General features: G+C 63.2%; 1 protein-coding gene across 1 annotated transcript; it reads left to right on the top strand.

Moving 5' to 3' along the window:
• The first annotated feature begins 1,263 nt into the window (after nucleotides 1–1,263).
• On the top strand, nucleotides 1,264–13,202 carry AAR2 (AAR2 splicing factor). The gene is made up of 3 exons (XM_064167753.1): nucleotides 1,264–2,041; nucleotides 5,724–5,953; nucleotides 10,722–13,202. The coding sequence occupies exons 1-3, from the start codon at nucleotides 1,279–1,281 to the stop codon at nucleotides 10,887–10,889; spliced, it is 1,161 nt and encodes a 386-aa protein (XP_064023823.1). The 5' UTR covers nucleotides 1,264–1,278; the 3' UTR covers nucleotides 10,890–13,202.
• Nucleotides 13,203–23,362: the final 10,160 nt, after the last annotated feature.

Here is a 23,362-nt window from a genome sequence, read left to right as displayed (position 1 = left end):
ATGTACCCCTCCTGCTGTGGGGTGCCCATGTACCCCCCTGCTGTGGGGTGCCCACGTACCCCTCCTGCTGTGGGGTGCCCACGTACCCCTCCTGCTGTGGGGTGCCCATGTACCCCCCTGCTGTGGGGTGCCCATGTACCCCCCTGCTGTGGGGTGCCCATGTATTCATCCGGCTGTGGGGTGCCCATGTACCCCCCCTGCTGTGGGGTGCCCATGTACCCCTCCTGCTGTGGGGTGCCCATGTACCCCCCTGCTGTGGGGTGCCCATGTATTCATCCTGCTGTGGGGTGCCCATGTACCCCTCCTGCTGTGGGGTGCCCACGTGTCCGTCCCACGGCAGGGCCCTTCTCCGCCTGCCCCACGGCAGGGCTCCGTCCCCGGCTGGGGAGGTCCAGCGGGGCGAGGCCGCCCGTGGGGGGCGCTGGGTCAGAGCGGGACAGCGGCAGCCGCGGAGCGCCCCGGGAGGAGAAAGCGGACCCCAAACCATCGCTTCTTGGGAGCCAGGGGGGAAAGAGACCCCCGCCCGCTGCGGGCCGCGGCCACGACCGCCTGTGCTGAGGGCTCGGGGAGCTCACCGCGGGACCGGGCACGGCCGTGCCCGGAGCGGCGGTGCCCGGAGAGGTAGTGCCCGGAGCGGCGATGCCCGGAACGGTGGTGCCCGGAGCGGTGGTGCCCGGAACGGCGGTGCCCGGAACGGTGGTGCCCGGAACGGTGGTGCCCGGAGCGGTGGTGCCCGGAACGGCGGTGCCCGGAACGGTGGTGCCCGGAGCGGTGGTGCCCGGAGCGGTGGTGCCCGGAACGGTGGTGCCCGGAACGGCGGTGCCCGGAGCGGTGGTGCCCGGAACGGTGGTGCCCGGAGCGGTGGTGCCCGGAGCGGCGGTGCCCGGAACGGTGGTGCCCGGAACGGTGGTGCCCGGAGCGGTGGTGCCCGGAACGGTGGTGCCCGGAACGGTGGTGCCCGGAGCGGCGGTGCCCGGAGCGGTGGTGCCCGGAACGGTGGTGCCCGGAACGGTGATGCCCGGAGCGGTGGTGCCCGGAACGGTGGTGCCCGGAACGGTGGTGCCCGGAGCGGCGGTGCCCGGAGAGGTACTGCCCGGAACGGCGGTGCCCGGAACGGTGTTGCGCGGAGCGGTGGTGCCCGGAACGGCGGTGCCCGGAGAGGTACTGCCCGGAACGGCGGTGCCCGGAACGGTGGTGCCCGGAACGGCGGTGCCCGGAACGGTGTTGCGCGGAGCGGTGTCGCCGCCCGGACACGTTGGGGGGCGGAGCGGCGGGGCCATGGCGGCGCCGCGGCTGCAGCCGGAGCCGGAGCTGGCTCGGGAGCTCTTCTTCGAGGGCGCCGCGGTCGTGATGCTGGGCGTGCCGGAGGGCACCGAGTTCGGCATCGACTACAGCAGCTGGGCCGTGGGCCCCCGGTTCCGCGGCGTCAAGATGGTCCCGCCGGGGGTGCACTTCGTGCACTGCAGCGCGGTGCGGGCGGGCGGCGGGCGGGAGGCAGGGCCCCGCACCGGCTTCTTCCTCAGCCTGCAGCGGCGGGAGGTGCGGGTGCTGCGCTGGGACGCGGCCCGAGAGGCGCTGGTGCCGGCGGCGGCGGGCGCGGGGGAGGCGGAGGCCTTCCGGGAGCGGCTGCCGGAGCTGGACCCGTGCCTCGGGCCCTACCCGTACGGGGCGCTGAAGAAGTGGATCTCCCTCACCAGCTTCATCGGCGAGGCGGCCGTGGAGAGGCTGCAGCCGGAGAGCGGCCAGATCTGCGCCTTCGCCGAGGTGCTGCCGGTGGCGGCCGGGCGGCACAGCCGGGAGCGGGCGGAGCAGCGCCTGCCGCCCGTGGACACCGAGTGCCGCAGCTACGCCGAGGGCATGGCGAGGCTGCCCCGCATGGAGCCCCGCGCCGGCACCCGCATCAGGTTCACCGAGCTGCCCCAGCAGATGTACCCGGACGGCGCCAGCCCGGCGGAGATCACCAGGCACAGCATGGACCTCAGCTACGCCCTGGAGCGGGTGCTCCGCCAGCGCTACGCCGCCCGGCCCCTGGAGCTGCTCGGTCAGTGCCGCTCGGTCGGTGCCGCTCGGTCGGTGCGTCTCGGTCGGTGCGTCTCGGTCGGTGCAGCCAGAAGAGGGAGAGCAGCAGCCCAGGGAGGGGGTTCTGCCCCTCCAGCCTGCTCGGCTCAGCCCTCGCCCGCAGCGCTGGGTGACCGCAGCCAGTGCTGGGCACAGGCCTGTGCGGTGCCTTCATTGATGGTCTGGAGCAGGGGATGGAGTCCAGCAGCAGTGAGTGTGCAGATGGCACCAAGCTAGGAGCAGTGTGGAGCTGTTGGGGGGTAGCAGACCCTGCAGAGGGCCCTGGCCAGGCTGGGTGGGTGGGCACAGGCCGATGGGGTGAGATGGAGCAAGGCCGAGGGCAGGCTTCTTCCAGCCTGCTTCACTCCATCAGTCTGCGATGATGGTTAAGGTCTGTTCCACCCCGAACCATTCCAGCGCTCTGTGATCTCTCTGAACTGCAGGACAGAGCTCTGGGGAGCTTGCAGCAGCCCTGGAGCCCGTTCCCTGTGCGGTGGTGCTCGGTGTCTGGCGCTGCCAGCCTGCCGCACTGCCCGCTCCTGCCCGCTGCCCGTGTGCCCGCTGTGCCTCGCTTGGCTGCAGAGCAGGGACTGCAGGCCGCTGCGAGCTGCCTGTCCCGCAGAGCAGCCTGGCTGCCTGCTGAGCGCGGATGCAGCACCGGGGGCCGGGCAGCACCGGGTGGGGCGTGCTGGGGCGGCAGCAGCGGCGCAGGGCTCCCGGCGGCAGGTCCCCGCTTGCGGCGGCAGAGCTGCGCTGTGCTGCTGCCCACTCTGGCTGGCAGCACTGGGCTTTGCCAGCCCTGCGGGGGGCATACCCACCGCGGGGGCTGCAGCTCCCCACCCCGCGACCTTGCCAGCCTGTTTTGCCGACTGAGGTGTGGAGCTCCTGGGCTGGGGTCTTGTTGCACGGCAGAGCTGGGAGCCAGCTGAGCCGGAGCCTGGCAGGGGCTGCCGAGGTCTGGGCTAAGCCTCTGTGGTTCTCCCTCCCTCTGTCTGGTTCTGAGTCAGTATCCTACCACTTCTGTGTCAGAGCCATCACAGACACCTCCAGGGTCTGCAGAGAGCCTTAGGCAATGGTGATGCCATGGTTCTGGCACGGGAGCTGTGTCCAGCCTGCAGTGAGACAAACCCTGCCTCTTACAGAGATAAAACCACCTGGGGGTGCACTGCTCACCTCCCACTGCCCACAGCCCTTCTGGTCAGGCCCTAGAGGACAGCAAGTTCTGCAGGGGCCACCAGAGTGCCCTTAAATTGAAATCATAGAATCACAGAACCAGCCAGGCTGGAAGAGAGCTCCAAGCTCAGCCAGCCCAACCTAGCACCCAGCCCTGCCCAACCAACCAGACCATGGCACTGAGTGCCCCAGCCAGGCTTGGCTGCAACACCTCCAGCCACGGCCACTCCACCACCTCCCTGGGCAGCCCATTCCAGTGCCAATCACTCTCTCTGCCAGCAACTTCCTCCTCACATCCAGCCTAGACCTGCCCTGGCACAGCTTGAGGCTGTGAGCCCTTGTTCTGCTGCTGGCTGCCTGGCAGCAGAGCCCAACCCCACCTGGCTACAGCCTCCCTGCAGGCAGCTGCAGGCAGCAATGAGCTCTGCCCTGAGCCTCCTCTGCTGCAGGCTGCACCCCCCCAGCTCCCTCAGCCTCTCCTCACAGGGCTCTGCTCCAGGCCCCTCCCCAGCCTTGCTGCCCTTCTCCAAACACCTTCCAGCACCTCAGCATCTCTCTGCAATGGAGGAGCCCAGAACTGGACACAGCACTCCAGGGGTGGCCTGAGCAGTGCTGAGCACAGGGGCACAAGAACCTCCCTTGTCCTGCTGCCCACACTGCTCCTCAGCCAGCCCAGGATGCCATTGGCTCTGCTGCCCACCTGGGCACTGCTGCCTCCTCTGCAGCTCCTCTCTCCCACCACCCCCAGCTCCCTCTCTGCCTGGCTGCTCTCAGCCACTCTGGCCCCAGCCTGTAGTGCTGCTTGGGGTTGTTGTGGCCAAAGTGCAGAACCCTGCACTTGGCCTTGTTCAGTCTCATCCCCTTGGCCTCTGCCCACCCATGCAGCCTGGCCAGGTCCCTCTGCAGGGCTCTGCTCCCCTCCCACAGCTCCACACTGCTCCTAGCTTGGTGTCATCTGCAAACTGACTCAATCCCCTGCTCCAGACCATATTGAACAGGCCTGTGCCCAGCACTGATCCCTGGGGCACACTGCTTGCCACCAGGAGAGCCAATGGCATCCTGGGGTGCAGCAAGAGAAGTGTGGCAGCAGGGCTAAGGAGGTTCCTCCTCACCTCTGCTGAGCCCCAGCTGCAATGCTGTGTCCAGTGCTGGGCTCCCCAGTGCAGGGGAGACAGAGACCTGCTGGTGAGAGTCCAGCAGAGGCTTCCAGCATGCTTAGGGACTGGAGCAGCTCTGCAGAGACTGAGAGCCCTGGGGCTGGTCTGTCTTGGGAAGAGAAGGATGAGAGGAGACCTGATCAATGTCTACCAGTTATCTGAGGGGTGGGGGGCAGTGGCTGGGGCTCTTTCCAGGGGTGCACAGCAACAAGCCAAGGAGCAATGGACACAAACTGGGACACAGAAGGTTCCACCTCAGCGTGAGGAGAAACTTCTCTGCAGTGAGGGTGCCAGAGCCCTGGGGCAGGCTGCCCAGAGGGGCTGTGCAGTCTCCTTCTCTGGGGACATTCCAAACCCACCTGGATGCATTCCTGCTGCTGCTGTGGCAGGGGGGTTGGCCTGGATGATCTCTGGAGGTCCCTTCCAACCTCTAACCCTCTGTGATTCTGTGATAGTAGCATCTGCACTCGTGTGTGGCTCTGGAAGCTCAGGCAGGGGAGGACTGGAAGCTCTAGAACAATGTCTGACTTGTTTGGGTGTTGGTTTTGAGAGCACAGGTGAGAGCTGCACTCCTTAGGTGTCCTTTCACTGCCTCTGCAGCTGCCCTGCAGCTCTGATCAGAGAATGAACGTAGCTCAGAATGGGTTGAGTTGGAAGGGACCTCAAGGATCATCCAGTTCCAACCCCCTGCCATGGGCAGGGACACCTCCCACCAGCACAGGCTGCTCAAGGCCTCAGCCAGCCTGGCCTTGAACACCTCCAGGCAGGAGGCAGCCACAGCCTCCCTGGGCAGCCTGTGCCAGTCTTTCCCCACCCTCACTCTCAACAATCTCTTCCCCAGCTCCACTCTCCCTCTCCCCTCTCCCAGCTCAAAGCCATTGGCCCTCAGCCTGCCACTGCCAGCCCTTGTCCAGAGTCCCTCCCCAGCTCTCCTGCAGCCCCTGCAGGCACTGCAAGGCTGCTCTCAGCTCTCCCTGCAGCCTTCTCTCCTCCAGGCTGCACAGCCCCAACTCTCCCAGCCTGGCCCCACAGCACAGCTTCTGCAGCCTCTGCTGCTCTTGCTGGCCTCCTCTGCAGCCTCTGCAGCAGCTCCAGGTCCTCCTTGTGCTGTGTTCCCAGAGCTGGAGGCAGTGGTGCAGGAGGGGCTGAGCAGAGCAGAGATGTTACAGCTCCAGGCTGGTGGCGGGCAGCGTCTGCAGCACTGATGGCTGAAGGGCTGCATGCATGTGCAAAAGGCAAAGGCTTTTATGCAGTCAAACAGCTGCAGAGTTCTGGAGGGGACAGGTCCCTTGGCTGTGTTTTCACTCCCATCTGTGCTCTGTTCTGTCCCCTCAGCTGAGCTGCAGTTTGCTTTCATCTGCTTCCTGATCGGCAACGTGTACGATGCCTTCGAGCACTGGAAAAGGCTCTTGAACATCCTCTGCCGCTCTGAGGAGGCCCTGGGGAAGTACCCAGAGCTGTTCAGCAGTCTCATTTCTGTGCTCTATCACCAGCTCAATGAAATCCCAGCTGATTTCTTCGTGGACATTGTCTCCCAGGACAACTTTTTAACCAGCACCTTACAGGTACGTTCGTGGATATCTGCTGGACGCTGGGAGTGGGAGGAGAGAGCAGGAAGGGGGAGCCTGGGGAGAAGCTGACCAAGGAATGCAGCTGCTGTTGGGCTGCATGGGAGCTGTGAGCCTGCCTGGGCACACACTCTGCCTTTTTGCTTTTCCCCTCCCATTTCCAAAGGACAGGAGACAGCAGAGAATGGCAGTTGGCTCCTGGGGGTCTGTGACCTTTCCTGTGCTGAAAGCTGCCTGCCAGGTGGCCATGGGTTAGTGCAGCTGGGCTGGGGCAGCAGGCTTGGGCCAGAAATCACAGCAGCACACAGTGGGTCTGGCTGGGGGAGACCTCCAGGCTCATCCAGTCCCAGCCTCCACCCAGCACTGCAGGCTCAGCACCAAACCATGGCCCTAAGCACCAGGGCCACAGCTGCTGGAGCACCCCCAGGGATGGGCACTGCAGCACTGCCCTGGGCAGACCACTCCAAGCTCTGAGAAGCCTTCCAGGGCACAAATAGTTCCTGAGCTCCAGCCTGAGCCTCCCCTGGGGCAGCCTGGAACCATTCCCTCTGCCTCTGGCTCTTGGCACCAAGCAGCAGAGGCTGCCCCCTGCTCACTGCCCCCTCCCTGCAGGCAGCTGCAGAGAGCAATGAGCTCTGCCCTCAGGCTGCTCTGCTCCACCTGCACACCCCCAGCTCCCTCAGCCCCTCCTCACCCCCAGCTGCTCCAGGCCCTTCTCCAGCCTGGCTGCCCTGCTCTGGGCAGGCTCCAGCCCTTCAGTGTCCTTCCTGCACTGAGGGGCCCAGAGCTGAGCACAGCACTCGAGGGGTGGCCTCAGCAGTGCTGAGCACAGGGGGGTGGGCACCTCCTGTGCCTGCTGCCCACCCTGCTTCTGACAGCAGCCAGGATGCCACTGGCATCACTGCCCACCCTGCTTCTGACAGCAGCCAGGATGCCACTGGCATCACTGCCCATCCTGCCTCTGACAGCAGCCAGGATGCCACTGGCATCACTGCCCACTCTGCTTCTGACAGCAGCCAGGATGCCACTGGCATCACTGCCCACCCTGCTTCTCACACCAGCCAGGATGCCACTGGCATCACTGCCCACTCTGCTTCTGACACCAGCCAGGATGCCATTGGCCTTCTTGCCCAGCTGGGCACTGCTGGCTCATGTTCAGTCACTGCCAACCAGCACCCTCAGGTCCCTCTCCCAGCTGCAGCTTTCCAACCACACATGCCCAGGTCTGGAGCTCCCCATGGGGTTGTTGTGACCCAGGGGCAGGACCTTGCTGAGCCTCAAACAGTGAGCCTTGGCCCCTGGCTCTCACCTGCCCAGCTCCTGCTGCAAAGCTTCCCTGCCCTCCAGCAGCTGCACACAGCCACCCAGCTTGGTGCCATCTGCAGACTTACTGAGGGAGCCTCAGTGCCCTCCCCAGAGCACTGCTAAGGACATCAAAGAGGGCAGGCCCAGCACTGAGCCCTGGGGACACCACTGGTGCCTGGGCCCCAGCCAGGTTCAGCTCCATTCCCACTGCTCTCTGGGCCCAGCCAGCAGCCAGGTTTTGATGCAGGGCAGAGGGCACTGAGGCAAGCCTTGTGCCAGGAGTCCCTGCAGGTGGGGTGTGAGGAGAGCAGAGCCAAGGGGCAGAATCCCCTCCCTTGCCCTGTGCCCACACTGCTCCTGCTGCAGCCCAGGAGATCATCAGGCCAAGAGCAGCACAGCCCCAGGTGCCATGCCCAGTGCCATGCCCACACCTCACTCAGTTCAGCAGTGGAAGCTGATGCCTTTAGCTGCCTGTGCTGGCTTCAGCCCTAGCAGGAGTCACTCTCTTCCTAGTAAAGCAGGAGTAATTTGCCTGATAATTGAGCTGTGCCTCTCCTGCACCCGTGGGATTTCCCTGCTGTGCTGCAGTGGTGCCAGGGAGCCTCTGGGACTCGACTTCCCCAATCACTTCAGGTCCACAGCCAGCAGAGTTAACAGCCTCAAGTGGAGGTGAGCAGGTACCAAGTGGTGTGAAAGGGAACTGCTGCTCAGCTTTCAGCACAGCAGCCTGGGGCTGGGAGCTGGATCTAAGGCAAGGAGAGTACAGCACAAGCTCACAGGGATGTCAGGAGCTGCCAGCATGGCTTTGCCAAGAGGAGATCCTGCTGGGCTAACCTGGTAGCATTCTGGGATGGCCTGAGTGGGTAGCTGCAGGCAGAGCAGTGGATGTGGCCTGCCTCAGCAAGGCTTTTGGCACTGTCTGCCACAGCATCCTTGTGAGCAAGCTCAGGAGGTGTGGGACAGAAGGTGGAGTGGGAACTGGCTACACAGCAGAGTGGTGTCAGTGCTGCCAGGGCCAGCTGGGAGCTGTCACCAGTGGAGTCCCACAGGGATCAGTGCTGGGTCCAGTCCTGTTCAACATCTTTATCATTGCTGAGGCACAGACAGACAGAGGCTGCTGGGCAGGTTTGCTGAGGATGCCAAGCTGGGAGGCTCAGCTGAGGCAGCTGGAGGCTGTGAGGCCATGCAGGGAGGCTTGGACAGACAGAGCTGGGCAGAGAGGAACCTGAGGAGGTTCAGCAGGGATGAGGGCAGAGTCCTGCCCCTGGGAAGGAAGAGTCAACTGCAGCAGCACAGGCTGGGAGGTGGCTGCTGGAGAGCAGCCTGGGGAGAAGCACCTGGCAGTGCTGCTGGGCAGCAAGTTCTGCATGGGCAGCAGTGTGCCCTGGGGGGCAGGAGGGGCAGTGGGGTCCTGGGGGGCATTCAGAAGAGTGTGGCCAGCAGGGCTAGGGAGGTTCTCCTGCCCCTCTGCTCTGCCCTGCTGAGCCCCACCTGGAATCCTGCACCCAGCTCTGGGCTCCCCAGTTCAGGAGGGACAGGGATCTGCTGGAGAGAGCCCAAGGGAGGGCTCCAAGGATGCTGCAGGGACTGCAGCACTGCCTGAGGAGGAGAGGCTGAGAGCCCTGGGGCTGAGAGTCTGCAGAGGAGAGGCTGAGAGGGGACCTGAGCAATGTCTGTAGGTAGCTGAGGGCTGGGGGGCAGGAAGGGAGGCACAGGGACAGCCTCTGCTCACCTGTGCCCTGCCACAGGACAAGGGCAAGGGAGGGAAACTGCAGCACAGGAGGTTGCAGCTCAGCATGGGGAAGAACTTCTTGGCTGGAAGGGTCCCAGAGCCCTGGCACAGGCTGCCCAGAGAGGTTGTGGAGTCTCCTCCTCTGGAGCCTTCCCAGCCCTGTCTGGATGTGTTCCTGTGCCACCTGTGCTGGATTCTCTGCTGCTGCTCTGGCAGGGGCTGGGCTGGCAGCTCTCCAGAGGCCCCTTCCAGCCCCTAACATCCTGGGATCTGGAATACCAAGGAAATGATGAATTGCATGGGAGAGGAGTGGGAAGTGCAGCCCAGTTGATGATCTCTTTAGGCTTTGGGTGGTGCAGTCCTGCTCTAAAGAGGCATTTTCATGGTAGGATGAGCAAGGAGAAGGCAGAAGGATTAGAGACAAAGCACTGAGCCTTGCTGCTGGTTGCCAGGCTTTTGTCCAGCTGTCAGCAGGTCTCTCCCAAACAGCAGCCTGCTTTTTTCCTGTTGCTGCCAGAGGCCTTTCTCTTCCTTTCCATCCTGCAATGATTTTTCCCCCCTTTTAAATCCTTTTTGGGTTTGAAAGACAAATTTCTTCCTCTGGCAGCCAATTGTAGCTCAGGAGTTGAGAAGAGGAGCAAAGGGAGGCTGAGTGCCCTGTTCAACCACTGCCAGCTGCATTAGCTCTCCACTGCTCACAGAAGTGCTCCCAGCAGCTGTGGTGGTTTGGCAGAGCCAGGCTTAGAGGTGAGGCTGCAGTGCCCTGTGCCACAGGGAGTGGCTGTGCTGGGGGCATCTGGCACCTGGCAGGCAGCTCCTCCTCCTCTCTTGTACCCTGAGGTGTGGCTGATGCCATCCTAGAACGGTTGAAGTTACAAAAGGCTTCCAAGGTCATGAAGCCCAACCCAGCCCCTTCCTGACCACTGGGCCATGTCCCAGAGTGCCAGCTCTTGCCTCCATCTCCCTGGGCAGCCTGTGCCAATCCCTGACCCTTTCAGCAGCAAAGAAATTTGTCCTCATCTCCAACCTAACCCTCCCCTGGCACAATTTCAGGCCATTGCCTCTCTATCACCTGAAATACTTCAGCTTGAAGAAGCCACAGAGGTGATCCCAGGGCTGGAGCATCTCTGCTGTGGGGACAGGCTGAAGGAGCTGGGGCCTGGAGAGGACTCCAAAGAGGACCTTAAAGCTGCCTTCAGCCTGAAGGGGTCCTCAGGAAGGCTGCAGAGGGGCTTCTCCTAAGGGTGTCTGGAGGGTGGAATGGTTTGGAACTGAGGCAGAGCAGGGTTAGAGTAGAGCTGAGGGAGAAGTTCTTCAGTAGGAGGGTGGTGAGAGCCTGGCACAGGCTGCCAGGGAGGCTGTGCCTGCCTCCTGCCTGGGGGTGTTCAAGGCCAGGCTGGATGAGGCCTTGGGCAGCTGAGTCTAGCTGAGAGGTGTCCCTGCCATGGCAGGGGTTGGGGGAGCTGAGCTCTGAGGTCCCTTCCAGCCTGAGCCACTCTGTGAAACAAAGTTCTTGCTTCAGTGCAAACATTCCTGAGGCTGAGTGGAGGGAGAGTCTGTCCTGGCTGTGGGGGCAGAGAGAAGAGGAGGCTTTGTGTGGCCCCAGAGAGGTTTCCAGGGTGGCAAATCCCTTCCCAGTGCTCCCTGTTGACAGCAGCCTCGTAGGGAAGAGCTGCCCAGCTTGTGCCACGGCTGAGCCATTACTGACTTCTGCCCCTCTGTTTCCAGGTGTTTTTCTCCTGCAGCTGCAGTGATGCTGTTGCTGCACCCCTAAGGACCAAGGCTGAGAAGTTCAAGGCTCACCTCACAAAGAAGTTCAAGTGGGACTTTGAGGCAGAGCCTGACGACTGCGCTCCTGTCGTGGTCGAGCTTCCCGAGGGGGTGCAGGTGGACTGAGTGAGATGCCCACTTGGGAACCACCACCAGCTCCTTCTCCACATCCTCTCCAACCCTGCCAGCTTCCTAAAGCCTGTGTCTGTAGCTGATTTCTCTTTCTGCTGCAGAAGCAGCTGTGGAACACCCAGGAGGATTTGTGCCTGTGTGAGGAGAGAGGATCCCCAGAGGGGTCTGAGCGTTGCCACTTGGCTGCTTGGACACCTCGGGTACAACCCCAGCTCTGCTGCAGCATCTCCTCATTCTCTGCTCAGCTGCTCCCTGCTCCCTTCTCTCCTCCTGGGCTGGAGCTGACACTATGCAGAGCAGCTGTGGTGTACACTTGCAGCCTTTGCTGCTTCCTGAGCGAGGAGTGTGAGCCCCACGAGTGCTGAAGGCAGCTCCTGAAGCCAGGCTGTGGGCTGGGAAGTTGTGCACTGCAGGGCTGTGACCACAGCTGAGGCCAACTTGTGCTGGGTGCTCCTGCTGCTTCCTGTGACTCACTGCAGGGCTCAGAGCCACAGCCCAGGTCTCAAACCCCTGCCACTGAGCTCCCTTGTTCCTGCCAGGCTGCTGAAGGCTTCTGTGGTTGCTGCCTGCCATGAAGGGAAGGTAACAGTTTGGTAACCAGCAGTGGGAGTTAGTGGGCAGTAGGCACCCGAGTCTTGAAGCAGGAGGCTGCTGGAACACTGCAGCAGGTTAATGCCCAGCCCTGGAGATACCCAAGGTGAGGCTGGACAGGGCTGTGGGCAGCCTGCTCTAGTGCAGGGGGTTGGGCTGGGTGAGCTTTGCAGGTCCCTTCCAGCCCATTCTGTGCCTGTGAGGGTCAGCATGAGATGAAAGCTCAGCCTTGGCCATGGTCTGGATCCTCTCTGGAGCTGGCACTGGGCACCCTGCCTGCTTCACTGCTCCACAGTGCCCACGGGCAGGCTGCAAGGGGACTTGTGGAGCTCCTGCAGAGCTGCACAGGGCCTGGGGCCTGCCATGCACCCTCCCAGCTGCTGGACTGGGACTGTGCCTGTGTGTCCTTGGGAGCTCAGAATCACTGTCCAGGGAGCCCTGCCCCCAGAGAACATCCCTGTCAGTGCCCCCTGGGTTGTGTAGCCAACCCTTGGTGTGGTGCAGGGAGCTGCCCAGGCACTGCTGCCTTCCCAGTGGCCAGTTGGGACAATCCATTTGAAATGAATGTGCCCAGCTTGGGTGCAAGGTGGCTGGATGCAAGGTGGCACTGCAGGTTGCTGGCTCTTGGCACCAACCCTGGTGCTGGTTCTGTTGCTGTGGAGCAGCAAACTCAGCTGAGCACAGCTTAGGTGTTGAGATGCCAACTCCATGCCATGGCTCAGCTGCACACTGAGGGGAGAGGGAGGCTGGCACACAGCAGCTGCATACTGAGGGGAGAGGGAGGCTGGCACACAGCAGCTGCACTCTGAGGAGACAGGGAAGCTGGCACAGCAGCTGCACACTGAGGGGAGAGGGAGGCTGGCACACAGCAGCTGCACACCGAGGGGAGAGGGAAGTGGCACACAGCAGCTGCACACTGAGGGCGGAGGGAGGCTGGCACACAGCAGCTGCACACTGAGGGCAGAGGGAAGCTGGCACACAGCAGATGCACACTGAGGGCAGAGGGAAGCTGGCACACAGCAGCTGCACACCGAGGGGAGAGGGAAGCTGGCACACAGCAGATGCACACTGAGGGCAGAGGGAAGTGGCACAGCAGCTGCACACTGAGGGCAGAGGGAAGCTGGCACACAGCAGCTGCACACAGGGCAGAGGGAAGCTGGCACACAGCAGCTGCACACCGAGGGGAGAGGGAAGCTGGCACAGCAGATGCACACTGAGGGGAGAGGGAAGCTGGCACAGCAGCTGCACACCGAGGGGAGAGGGAAGTGGCACACAGCAGCTGCACACTGAGGGCAGAGGGAGGCTGGCACACAGCAGCTGCACACTGAGGGCAGAGGGAAGCTGGCACAGAGCTGCTGCACACTGAGGGCAGAGGGAGGCTGGAGGGGAGCTGGCCCTGCTTGGCCCTGTGCTTGCTGATCACTTGGGCAGCAGCTGTGGCATGAGCACTGCCTGCCCCAGGCGCAGTGCACGCTGCAGTGGCAGTGCCAAGCCCAGGGTGGGTCCCTTGCCGCCTGCGAGCTGCTCTTCCGTTTGCTCCTTTCCCCAGCGGCTCGGGGGGCAGCGTCTGGGCATCCCCCGAGCCTGGAGCTCCTCACCCTGCCTGGGGCCTCGGTGCTCTGTGGCGCCCAGCAGTTGGCCCTGGGCGCTCCAGGGCTCTGGAATGTGCTTCCCTTTGTTTCCCAGTGCCGAAATAAAGGCTGTGAGTGTCCCGTCGGTGTTTGTGCCCTTCGCAGCTAAAGGGAGACATTCTGGGGGGGTCCTCCAGTCGTACACTGCCTTTGGAGCAGCCTCGAGTTGTGCTGCTGCCCTGACAGCTGGGCACAGGCTGTGCCAGCTGCTGCAGATGGAGTGGCTGGCACCCAGCTCCTGGAGCACGGAAAGAGATGCCCTGGAACAGCTTCATTCCTTGCCCTGGAAAAGGAAAGCAGCAGCCCCTGGCACTGCTGCTCCTTGCCCAGCCAGCCTGTGCCAGGGCCTTCTGCAGCCCTGCTGCTACAAAAGGGCTGTGCTGGGCATGCTCCTTCCCGAACAGCTCTGGCACAGCTGTTCTGCCTCCCCCTCCCAGACCCTGCCCCTCCTGCCCTGCCGCCTGCCGGGCAGCCCACCCTGAGCCTGGCAGTGCAGGAGCCTGTGCCCTGGTGCTGTGCAAGCCACCGAGTGGAGCTGGGGCCCGGCTGGGAGGGTGCTGTGCGGCGTAGGAGCAGTGCCCAGGAGGTGCTGGCTCGGCAGGGGTCTCGCTGAGGCAGTGTGAAGGAGCTGCAGGGCAGCAAAGTCCAGGTGGGCTCAGCGGTGGCAGCAGGAGCCCACACACAGCCTGGCAGAGCTGCTGCTTCGGCTGCCTTGCACCCACTCCCTGCCCCTCCTGCCTCGGAGGGCATCAGGAGGCAGCAGCTGCTGCTCTCAGGGTGCAGCAGAAATGGGCTGGCAGCTGCCATTAGGGTGCCAGCCTGGCCAGCGAGCTGCCAGGGCTGCAGCTGCCCACCTGCAGCAGAGCTGAGCTGCAGTGGTGCTTGGCTGGTGCAGCCTGAGGGACTCTGCAGAGCAAAAAGGGGCTGGGGAGGGAGGCAGCCCCGGGCAGGGCTCAGCTTGGGGCAGGTGAGAAGCCAGGAGAGGGTTAACTCAGCTCAGGCAGCCCTCACAAGGGCAGTGCCAGCGGCCTGGCTGGCAGGTGGCAGGGGCCTGGCTGGCATCGGCTGGAAGGCAGTGCTGAGAGCTCCCCGGAGCTGCATCGCCTGAGGGTGAGGAGCCTGCAGCCCAGCTGCTGTGCCAGCAGTGCCAGGCAAGGCTGTCCTGGCAGGAGCTAGGTGCCAGCAGGCAGCAGGACTCCTGCAGTGACCCTTTGCAGTTTCCTCCTTCTCTCTTTGCCTGCAAAATTCAGACTGCTTCCCAGCTGGGGAGCTCAGGACTCAGCTGGTGCTGGGCATGCTGGTGCTGGGCACCCAGGCACTGGGCACACAGCTGGCACACAGCAGCTCAGAGCCCCCGGGGTTGGCTGCAGGTCAGGTCAGGGCTTGCCTGGAGCATGTGCAGGAGGCAGCAGGAGGGGACTTTGGGTTACCCTGGGGTGCAGGTTTCAGCCCCTCTGGGTTTGCTGAGGTTCCCCCCCCCCCGGAGAGGTTCAGCCACGTTTGGGTGTGTGCAGCTGACTCTGAAAAGCAAAAACCACTTCTCCTGCCCAGCTCTGCTCTGTGCAGGGCGAGAGGGCAGCACCCAGAGGGCTCTCTGAGCCTCACATCCCACTGAGCCCAGCTGGGAAAGGGCAGCTTAGAGCTGGCTGGCAGTGCCCCATGTGCACAGCCTCTGCTTTGCCCCAGCTGGGGAGCAGCTGGGAGGGTGAGGAGGAGCAGCTGGGAGGGTGAGGAGGAGCAGCTGGGAGGGTGAGGAGGAGCAGCTGGCAGCCAGGAAGGAGTAACCCAGGGGCAGCTGTGGTCCCACAGGAGGCTGCTGAGCTTTGGGGATGGAAACCAAGAGGCCTGGAGAAGCCCTTCCCCTGCAGCACTGCAGGAGCCTGGGCTTGGCCTTGCTGTGGTGGTGGTGGTGGTGGTGCATGGAACCAGCTGTTCCTTCTGGCTGGACACAACCTGGGCTCTGGGGGTGTTGGGTGCTGAGCAGCTCCCCAGGAGCCAGCAGTGCCCTCCAAAAGATGGTCCAGAGATGGACCTCAGGAGGTCCTAAATGGTCAGTGGGGACCATGAATGGTCCAACATAGACCTCTGGAGGTCCATAAATGGTCAATGGTGACCATGAATGGTCCAAGATGCACCTCTGGAGGTCCATAAATGGTCAATGGTGACCATGAATGGTCCAAGATGGACCTCTGGAGGTCCATAAATGGTCAGTGGTGACCATGAATGGTCCAAAATGGACCTTAAGAGGTCCATAAATGGTCAGTGGTGACCATGAATGGTCCAAGATAGACCTCTGGAGGTCCATAAATGGTCAATGATGACCATGAATGGTCCAAGATGGACCTTAAGAGGTCCATAAATGGTCAGTGGTGACCATGAATGGTCCAAGATGCACCTCTGGAGGTCCATAAATGGTCAATGGTGACCATAATGGTCCAAAATGGACCTTAAGAGGTCCATAAATGGTCAATGGTGACTATGAATGGTCCAAGATGGACCTCAGGATGTCCATAAATGGTCAGTGGTGATCATGAATGGTCCAAGGTGGACCTTAAGAGGTCCATAAATGGTCAATGGTGACCATGAATGGTCCAAGATGGACCTCAGGACATCCATAAATGGTCAATAGTGACCATGAATGGTCCAAGATGCACCTCTGGAGGTCCATAAATGGTCAGTGGTGACCATGAATGGTCCAAGATAAACCTCAGGAGGTCCAGCAGGCAGCTGCCCAGCAGGCAGCTGTGTGCTGGCTGCAGCCAGAGCAGTGTGGGCAGCAGAGCAGGAGAGGGGATTGTGCCCCTTGGCTCTGCTCTGCTCAGACCTCACCTCCAATCCTGCCTCCAGTGCTGTGTCCCCAGCAGCAGGACTCAGAGCTGCTGGAGAGGGGGCAGAGGAAGCCACAAAGATGCTGCCAGGGCTGGAGCAGCTCTGCTGTGAGCACAGGCTGAGGGAGCTGGGGGGGTGCAGCCTGCAGAGGAGAAGGCTCCAGGGGCACCTCAGAGCTGCTGCCAGTGTCTGAAGGGAGCCTGCAGGGAGGCTGCAGAGAGACTTCTGCTGAGGGGGTCTGGAGGCACAACAAGGGGGAATGGCCTCAAGCTGAGGCTGGGGAGGTTTGGATTGGACATCAGGAGAAAGCTTCTCACAGAGAGTGGTCAGGGCCTGGAATGAGCTGCCCAGGGAGGGGCTGGGGGCACCCAGCCTGGGGGTGTGTGAGGCTGGGTTGGATGTGGTGCTTGGGGAGATGGCTTAAGGTGACTCCTGTGGAGCAGGTTCTAGGTTGGGTTTGGAGCTCCTGAGGGGCTCTGCCCACCTGCATGCTGCTGTGGTTGTGGGAGGCTGAGGCAGAGCAGGGTTAGAGTGGAGCTGAGGGAGAAGTTCTCAGTGTGGGGGCAGTGAGAGCCTGGCACAGGCTGCCCAGGGAGGCTGTGGCTGCCTCCTGCCCGGGGGTGTTGAGGGCCAGGCTGGGTGAGGCCTCCAGCAGCTGAGGCTCGTTGAAAGGTCCCTGCCCATGGTGTGGAGGTTGGAGGAGCTGAGCTCTGAGGTCCCTTCCAGCCTGAGGCACTCTGTGGCTCTGTGACCTTGGGACTGTTCCTGCACTGGAGCGAGCAGAGGTAGCCACAGCCAAGAGTGTTGGAAGGATCTCCGGGGGGCAGGAACTGCCTTGAGCCTCTGCCCCGGGGGGTCTGGGCTTTGTCATGAAGCTCTTGCAGTGGCAGCTCCTGGTAGCTGCTTTCCAGGAGCCTCTGTTGGGCACCCAATGCCAGCTGGAAGGCTGGCAGCGACCTGTGAAGCTTTCCCTTCCCTTGGAAGTTGCTCACACCTCTGCTGAACGGTTCAGACACCTGCAGGAGCAGTCCTGGCCATGCTGGGAGGTTTTACAGCTGCCCCCCAGGTAGCTTTGTTTGCTCTGGGAGGCAGGGGCCACTTGCTCTGGGCTTCATCTGAAGGTTCCACCGCGGGCAGGAGCTCAGCCTGTGTCCTGTGCCTGCAGGCAACCTCAGCCCTCGGGACTGCTCTGGGTCAGCACAGCAGCTGCTTTGGGAAGGAGAACTTCCCAGTGAAGGAGGAAAACCTCTGGGTGGCTCCATCTTCACAGGGTTGGAGCTGGATGTTGTCATTTCTGCTGCATGCTCCAGGAACAGCTTCGTTTTCCTGCTGCATCCCCTCGGCAGCAGGGAGTGCTCCTGCCTGGCTAATGCAGCCTGGCAGCAGCCAGCACAAGGAGCTGCTTCCAGCAGGCAGCTGTCCCCGGGAGCAGAGCACTGGGGATGGATCCTCAGTGGGAAGGCTTTGGCCAGGCTGCATCCATGGGCTGAGGCTGAGCAGTGCTGGGTGCTGCACCTGGGGCACAACAGCCCCACGAAGGCTCCAGGCTGGGGACAGAACTGCTGCAAACTGCCCAGCAGGAAAGGACCTGGGCTGCCCTGCTGCTGGTTGGCATCTTCTTGCTGGGCAGCAAAGCTCCTCCTGGGCAGCTGTGCCTGGCAGCTGCCCATGCAGCCGATCCAGGCTGGGAAGGCTACAGGAAACAACCTTCCTGCCTGGGCTGTTCCAAGCAAGGAGAGCTCCTGTGGAGGGCATCAGGAGGAGCTCTTCCCTGAGGTCACTTCTCCTGGAGTGGTTCTGCTTCCCTTTGGATCCTCCCCGGGCAACAGCTGCCAGATCTTCTGCCCTCTGCAGCAGAGGCAGGGCCTGGTGATGCTGAGCGGGGGAGAGCTGCACTCCTGCAGCCTGCTGCTGCTCACAGCCGGCTCGGAGGCTTCAGTGGGTGGGAGCACAGCTTCGGCTGGAGGCTGCCCTCAGCTGGGTGCTGTCCTCAGCTGGGTGCTGTCCTCAGCTGGGTGTTGCCCTCAGCTGGGTGCTGTCCTCAGCTGGGTGCTGCCCTCAGCTGGGTGCTGCCCTCAGCTGTGTAGCGCTGCCCTCAGCTGGGTGCTGCCCTCAGCTGGGTGCTGCCCTCAGCTGGGTGCTGCCCTCAGCTGTGTAGCGCTGCCCTCAGCTGGGTGCTGCCCTCAGCTGGGTGCTGCCTTCAGCTGGGTGCTGCCCTCAGCTGTGTAGCGCTGCCCTCAGCTGGGTGCTGCCTTCAGCTGGGTGCTGTCCTCAGCTGGGTGCTGCCCTCAGCTGGGTGCTGCCTTCAGCTGGGTGCTGCCCTCAGCTGGGTGCTGCCTTCAGCTGGGTGCTGCCCTCAGCTGTGTAGCGCTGTCCTCAGCTGGGTGCTGCCTTCAGCTGGGTGCTGTCCTCAGCTGGGTGCTGCCCTCAGCTGGGTGCTGCCTTCAGCTGGGTGCTGCCCTCAGCTGGGTGCTGTCCTCAGCTGGGTGCTGTCCTCAGCTGGGTGCTGCCTTCAGCTGGGTGCTGCCCTCAGCTGGGTGCTGCCCTCAGCTGTGTTGTGCTGTCCTCAGCTGGGTGCTGCCCTCAGCTGTGTAGTGCTGCCCTCAGCTGGGTGCTGCCCTCAGCTGGGTGCTGCCTTCAGCTGGGTGCTGCCCTCAGCTGGGTACTGCCCTCAGCTGGGTACTCTCCTCAGCTGGGTGCTGTCCTCAGCTGGGAGCTGCTCTCAGCTGGGTGCTGCCCTCAGCTGGGTGCTCTCCTCAGCTGGGTGCTGTCCTCAGCTGGGAGCTGCTCTCAGCTGGGTGCTGTCCTCAGCTGGGTGCTGCCCTCAGCTGGGTACTCTCCTCAGCTGGGTGCTGTCCTCAGCTGGGTGCTGTCCTCAGCTGGGTGCTGTCCTCAGCTGGGTGCTCTCCTCAGCTGGGTGCTGTCCTCAGCTGGGTGCTGCCTTCAGCTGGGTGCTGTCCTCAGCTGGGTGCTGCTCTCAGCTGGGTGCTGCCCTCAGCTGGGTGCTGCCCTCAGCTGGGTGCTCTCTTCAGCTGGGTGCTCTCCTCAGCTGGGTGCTGTCCTCAGCTGGGTGCTGCCCTCAGCTGGGTGCTCTCCTCAGCTGGGTGCTGTCCTCAGCTGGGTGCTCTCCTCAGCTGGGTGCTGCCCTCAGCTGGGTGCTGCCCTCAGCTGTGTAGTGCTGTCCTCAGCTGGGTGCTGCCCTCAGCTGGGTGCTGCCCTCAGCTGGGTGCTGCCTTCAGTTGGGTGCTGCCCTCAGCTGGGTGCTGCCTTCAGCTGGGTGCTGCCCTCAGCTGGGTACTGCCCTCAGCTGGGTGCTCTCCTCAGCTGGGTGCTGTCCTCAGCTGGGTGCTGCCCTCAGCTGGGTGCTGTCCTCAGCTGGGTGCTGCCCTCAGCTGGGTACTGCCCTCAGCTGGGTGCTCTCCTCAGCTGGGTGCTGCCCTCAGCTGGGTGCTGCCCTCAGCTGGGTGCTGTCCTCAGCTGGGTGTTCTCCTCAGATGGGTGCTCTCCTCAGCTGGGTGCTGTCCTCAGCTGGGTGCTCTCCTCAGCTGGGTGCTGTCCTCAGCTGGGTGCTGCCCTCAGCTGGGTGCTGCCTTCAGTTGGGTGCTGCCTTCAGCTGGGTGCTGCCTTCAGCTGGGTGCTGCCCTCAGCTGGGTGCTGCCCTCAGCTGGGTGCTGCCCTCAGCTGGGTGCTCTCCTCAGCTGGGTGCTGCCCTCAGCTGGGTGCTGCCCTCAGCTGGGTGCTGTCCTCAGCTGGGTGCTGCCCTCAGCTGGGTGCTCTCCTCAGCTGGGTGCTGCCCTCAGCTGGGTGCTGTCCTCAGCTGGGTGCTCTCCTCAGCTGGGTGCTGCCCTCAGCTGGGTGCTGTCCTCAGCTGGGTGCTGTCCTCAGCTGGCTGCTGCCCTCAGCTGGGTGTTGCCCTCAGCTGGGTGCTGCCCTCAGCTGGGTGCTGCCTTCAGCTGGGTGCTGTCCTCAGCTGGGTGCTGCCTTCAGCTGGGTGCTGTCCTCAGCTGGGTGCTGCCCTCAGCTGGGTGCTGCCCTCAGCTGGGTGTTGCCCTCAGCTGGGTGCTGTCCTCAGCTGGGTGCTGCCCTCAGCTGGGTGCTGCCTTCAGCTGAGTGCTGCCCTCAGCTGTGTAGTGCTGTCCTCAGCTGGGTGCTGCCCTCAGCTGTGTAGTGCTGTCCTCAGCTGGGTGCTGCCCTCAGATGTGTAGTGCTGCCCTCAGCTGGGTGCTGCCTTCAGCTGGGTGCTGCCCTCTGCTGGGTGCTGCCTTCAGCTGGGTGCTGTCCTCAGCTGGGTGCTGCCCTCAGCTGGGTACTGCCCTCAGCTGGGTGCTCTCCTCAGATGGGTGCTCTCCTCAGGTGGGTGCTGTCCTCAGCTGGGTGCTGCCCTCAGCTGGGTGCTGCCCTCAGCTGGGTGCTCTCCTCAGCTGGGTGCTGTCCTCAGCTGGGTGCTACCCTCAGCTGGGTGCTCTCCTCAGCTGGGTGCTCTCCTCAGCTGGGTGCTGTCCTCAGCTGGGTGCTGCCCTCAGCTGGGTGCTCTCCTCAGCTGGGTGCTGCCCTCAGCTGGGTGCTGCCCTCAGCTGGGTGCTGCCCTCAGCTGGGTGCTCTCCTCAGCTGGGTGCTCTCCTCAGCTGGGTGCTGCCCTCAGCTGGGTGCTCTCCTCAGCTGGGTGCTCTCCTCAGCTGGGTGCTGTCCTCAGCTGGGTGCTGCCCTCAGCTGGGTGCTGCCCTCAGCTGTGTAGTGCTGTCCTCAGCTGGGTGCTGCCCTCAGCTGGGTGTTGCCCTCAGCTGGGTGCTGCCCTCAGCTGGGTGCTGCCTTCAGCTGGGTGCTGTCCTCAGCTGTGTAGTGCTGCCCTCAGCTGGGTGCTGTCTTTAGCTGGGTGCTGCCTTCAGCTGGGTGCTGCCTTCAGCTGGGTGCTCTCCTCAGCTGGGTGCTGCCCTCAGCTGGGTGCTCTCCTCAGCTGGGTGCTGCCCTCAGCTGGGTGCTGCCCTCAGCTGGGTGCTCTCCTCAGCTGGGTGCTGTCTTTAGCTGGGTGCTGCTCTCAGCTGGGTGCTGCTCTCAGCTGGGTGCTCTCCTCAGCTGGGCACTGTCCTCAGCTGGGTGCTGCCCCGGGCTGGGTGCAGATGGGAGAGGGGTGTCCCAGGGGTGAGGCTGGGTGCTGAGCCCTGAGCCCTCAGTGGCACATGACTGCCAGGAGGAGCTGCCAGCCTGGCTGCGTGCTCTGCTGTGCCTGTGCCTGCTTGCCTGGCACAAGGGCAGGGCCAGCAGCCGTGGCAGCCTGCGGCAGAGGAGCTGGGGAGCAGCTGACTGCTGTGCTCCAGGAAGAGGAATGGGTAACAAGAGCTGCTGAAAGGGGAAGGGCTGGGGCAGCCACCACTGCCTCTCACCTACCCACTCAGCCCTTCCCTCCCTGGGCAGTGCCCAGACTGCTGCTGAGGGTGCTCCTCTGGCACTCCCACCATGGGGCAGAACCAGGTTCTCTGCCCCTCCTGCCCTTGGCTGGGCTGCCAGGGCTGAGCAGCTGGCACAGCTCTGTGCAGCCCTCAAGGAACCCCAGTGCCTGGAGTTGAGCTCTGACTATGCCCCTGCAGGAGCTCTTGGGGGCACACCTGGGCATGCTGCCCACACGGCCTGCCAGCACTGCTGTGCTCCCTGCTGCCAGGCTGCCTGCCTGTCAGTCTGTCAGTCAGTCACTCTGTGTGTCTGTCAGTCTGCCTGTCAGTCACTCAGTCAGTCAGTCAGTCAGTCAATCAGGCTCTCAGTCAGTCAGTCTGTCCATGAGTTAGTCTGTCAGTCAGTCTGTCTGTCTGCTACTCAGCCAGCACATGCCTGCCACCCCAGGGGACCCAGTGGGTGCCAGTGCCCACGCAGCTGCTCTGCTGTGGGCAGCGATGGGTGCCTGGGGGTGGTGGGGCTGTGCCTGTGTCTCAGCTGCAGCAGCCACCACTGCATACCCTCTCTGGGCACCCCCAGGGGTGAGAAGAGCAGGTGGCAGCTGGGGCAGCTTCCCAGAGAAGGCACTGCCCAGACACTTCCCAGCTCCCCTGCCCGCAGCCCCTGCCCAGTCCCCCACAGGGTGCTGTGAGAGCAGAGCTAGGAGAGCCCTCTGGGAGAGATGTGGGCACCCCCTGCAGCCCTGCCTGAGCACACAGCTCAGCTGTGGCTGGCCAGCACTGGCTCAGCTCCACTTACGACCAGGGGGCTGCCTGCTGGGCCTGGGGCAGGCTGTGGATATGGACTTCAGCAAGGCCTTTGGCACTCACTGCCATAGCAGACTCCTGGCCAAGCTGGCAGCCCACAGCTGGGACAGGGGCACTCTGTGCTGGGTCAGGAACTGGCTGGATGGGCCCAGAGAGTGGTGGTGAAAGGAGCCACATCCAGCTGGCAGCAGCCAGTGGTGTCCCCCAGGGATCAGTGCTGGGCACAGTCCTGTTCAGTGCCTCCATTGATGGTCTGGAGCAGGGCATTGAGTCCAGCAGCAGTCAGTTTGCAGATGGCACCAAGCTAGGAGCAGTGTGGGGCTGTGGGAGGGTAGCAGAGCCCTGCAGAGGGACCTGGCCAGGCTGCATGGGTGGGCAGAGGCCAAGGGGATGACATTTAACAAGGCCAAGTGCAGGGCTCTGCACTTTGGCCACAACAACCCCAAGCAGCACTACAGCCTGGGGCCAGAGTGGCTGAGAGCAGCCAGGCAGAGAGGGAGCTGGGGGTGGTGGGAGAGAGGAGCTGCAGAGGAGGCAGCAGTGCCCAGGTGGGCAGCAGAGCCAATGGCAGCCTGGGCTGGCTGAGGAGCAGTGTGGGCAGCAGGACAAGGGAGGTTCTTGTGCCCCTGTGCTCAGCACTGCTCAGGCCACCCCTGGAGTGCTGTGTCCAGTTCTGGGCTCCTCCATTGCAGAGAGATGCTGAGGTGCTGGAAGGTGTTTGGAGAAGGGCAGCAAGGCTGGGGAGGGGCCTGGAGCACAGCCCTGTGAGGAGAGGCTGAGGGAGCTGGGGGGGTGCAGCCTGCAGCAGAGGAGGCTCAGGGCAGAGCTCATTGCTGCCTGCAGCTGCCTGCAGGGAGGCTGTAGCCAGGTGGGGTTGGGCTCTGCTGCCAGGCAGCCATTTATAAAACAAGGGGACACAGCCTGAAGCTGTGCCAGGGCAGGTCTAGGCTGGATGTTAGGAGAAAGTTGCTGGCAGAGAGAGTGATTGGCATTGGAATGGGCTGCCCAGGGAGGTGGTGGAGTGGCCGTGGCTGGAGGTGTTGCAGCCAAGCCTGGCTGGGGCACTTAGTGCCATGCTCTGGTTGACTGGATAGGGCTGGGTGCTAGGTTGGGCTGTTTGAGCTTGGAGCTCTCTTCCAGCCTGGCTGGTTCTCTGATTCTATGGAAGGCTGGAAGTGGCCAGTCCAGATGCCCATCTGCAGATAGCTGTGGTGCTGTGGAG

This window comes from Pogoniulus pusillus, chromosome 29 (genome assembly GCF_015220805.1).
Source record: "Pogoniulus pusillus isolate bPogPus1 chromosome 29, bPogPus1.pri, whole genome shotgun sequence".
NCBI lineage: Eukaryota > Metazoa > Chordata > Aves > Piciformes > Lybiidae > Pogoniulus > Pogoniulus pusillus.
This window is presented reverse-complemented; position numbering and strand designations above follow the sequence as displayed.

What these genes read in the sequence shown, in the direction of transcription:
- AAR2 (XM_064167753.1), top strand. Translation starts at nt 1,279, where the DNA reads ATGGCGGCGCCGCGGCTGCAGCCGGAGCCGGAGCTGGCTCGGGAGCTC. An exon ending in CCGGCCCCTGGAGCTGCTCG is followed by an intron (nt 2,042 to 5,723) that starts GTCAGTGCCGCT and finishes CTGTCCCCTCAG; the next exon opens with CTGAGCTGCAGTTTGCTTTC. An exon ending in TTTTAACCAGCACCTTACAG is followed by an intron (nt 5,954 to 10,721) that starts GTACGTTCGTGG and finishes CTCTGTTTCCAG; the next exon opens with GTGTTTTTCTCCTGCAGCTG.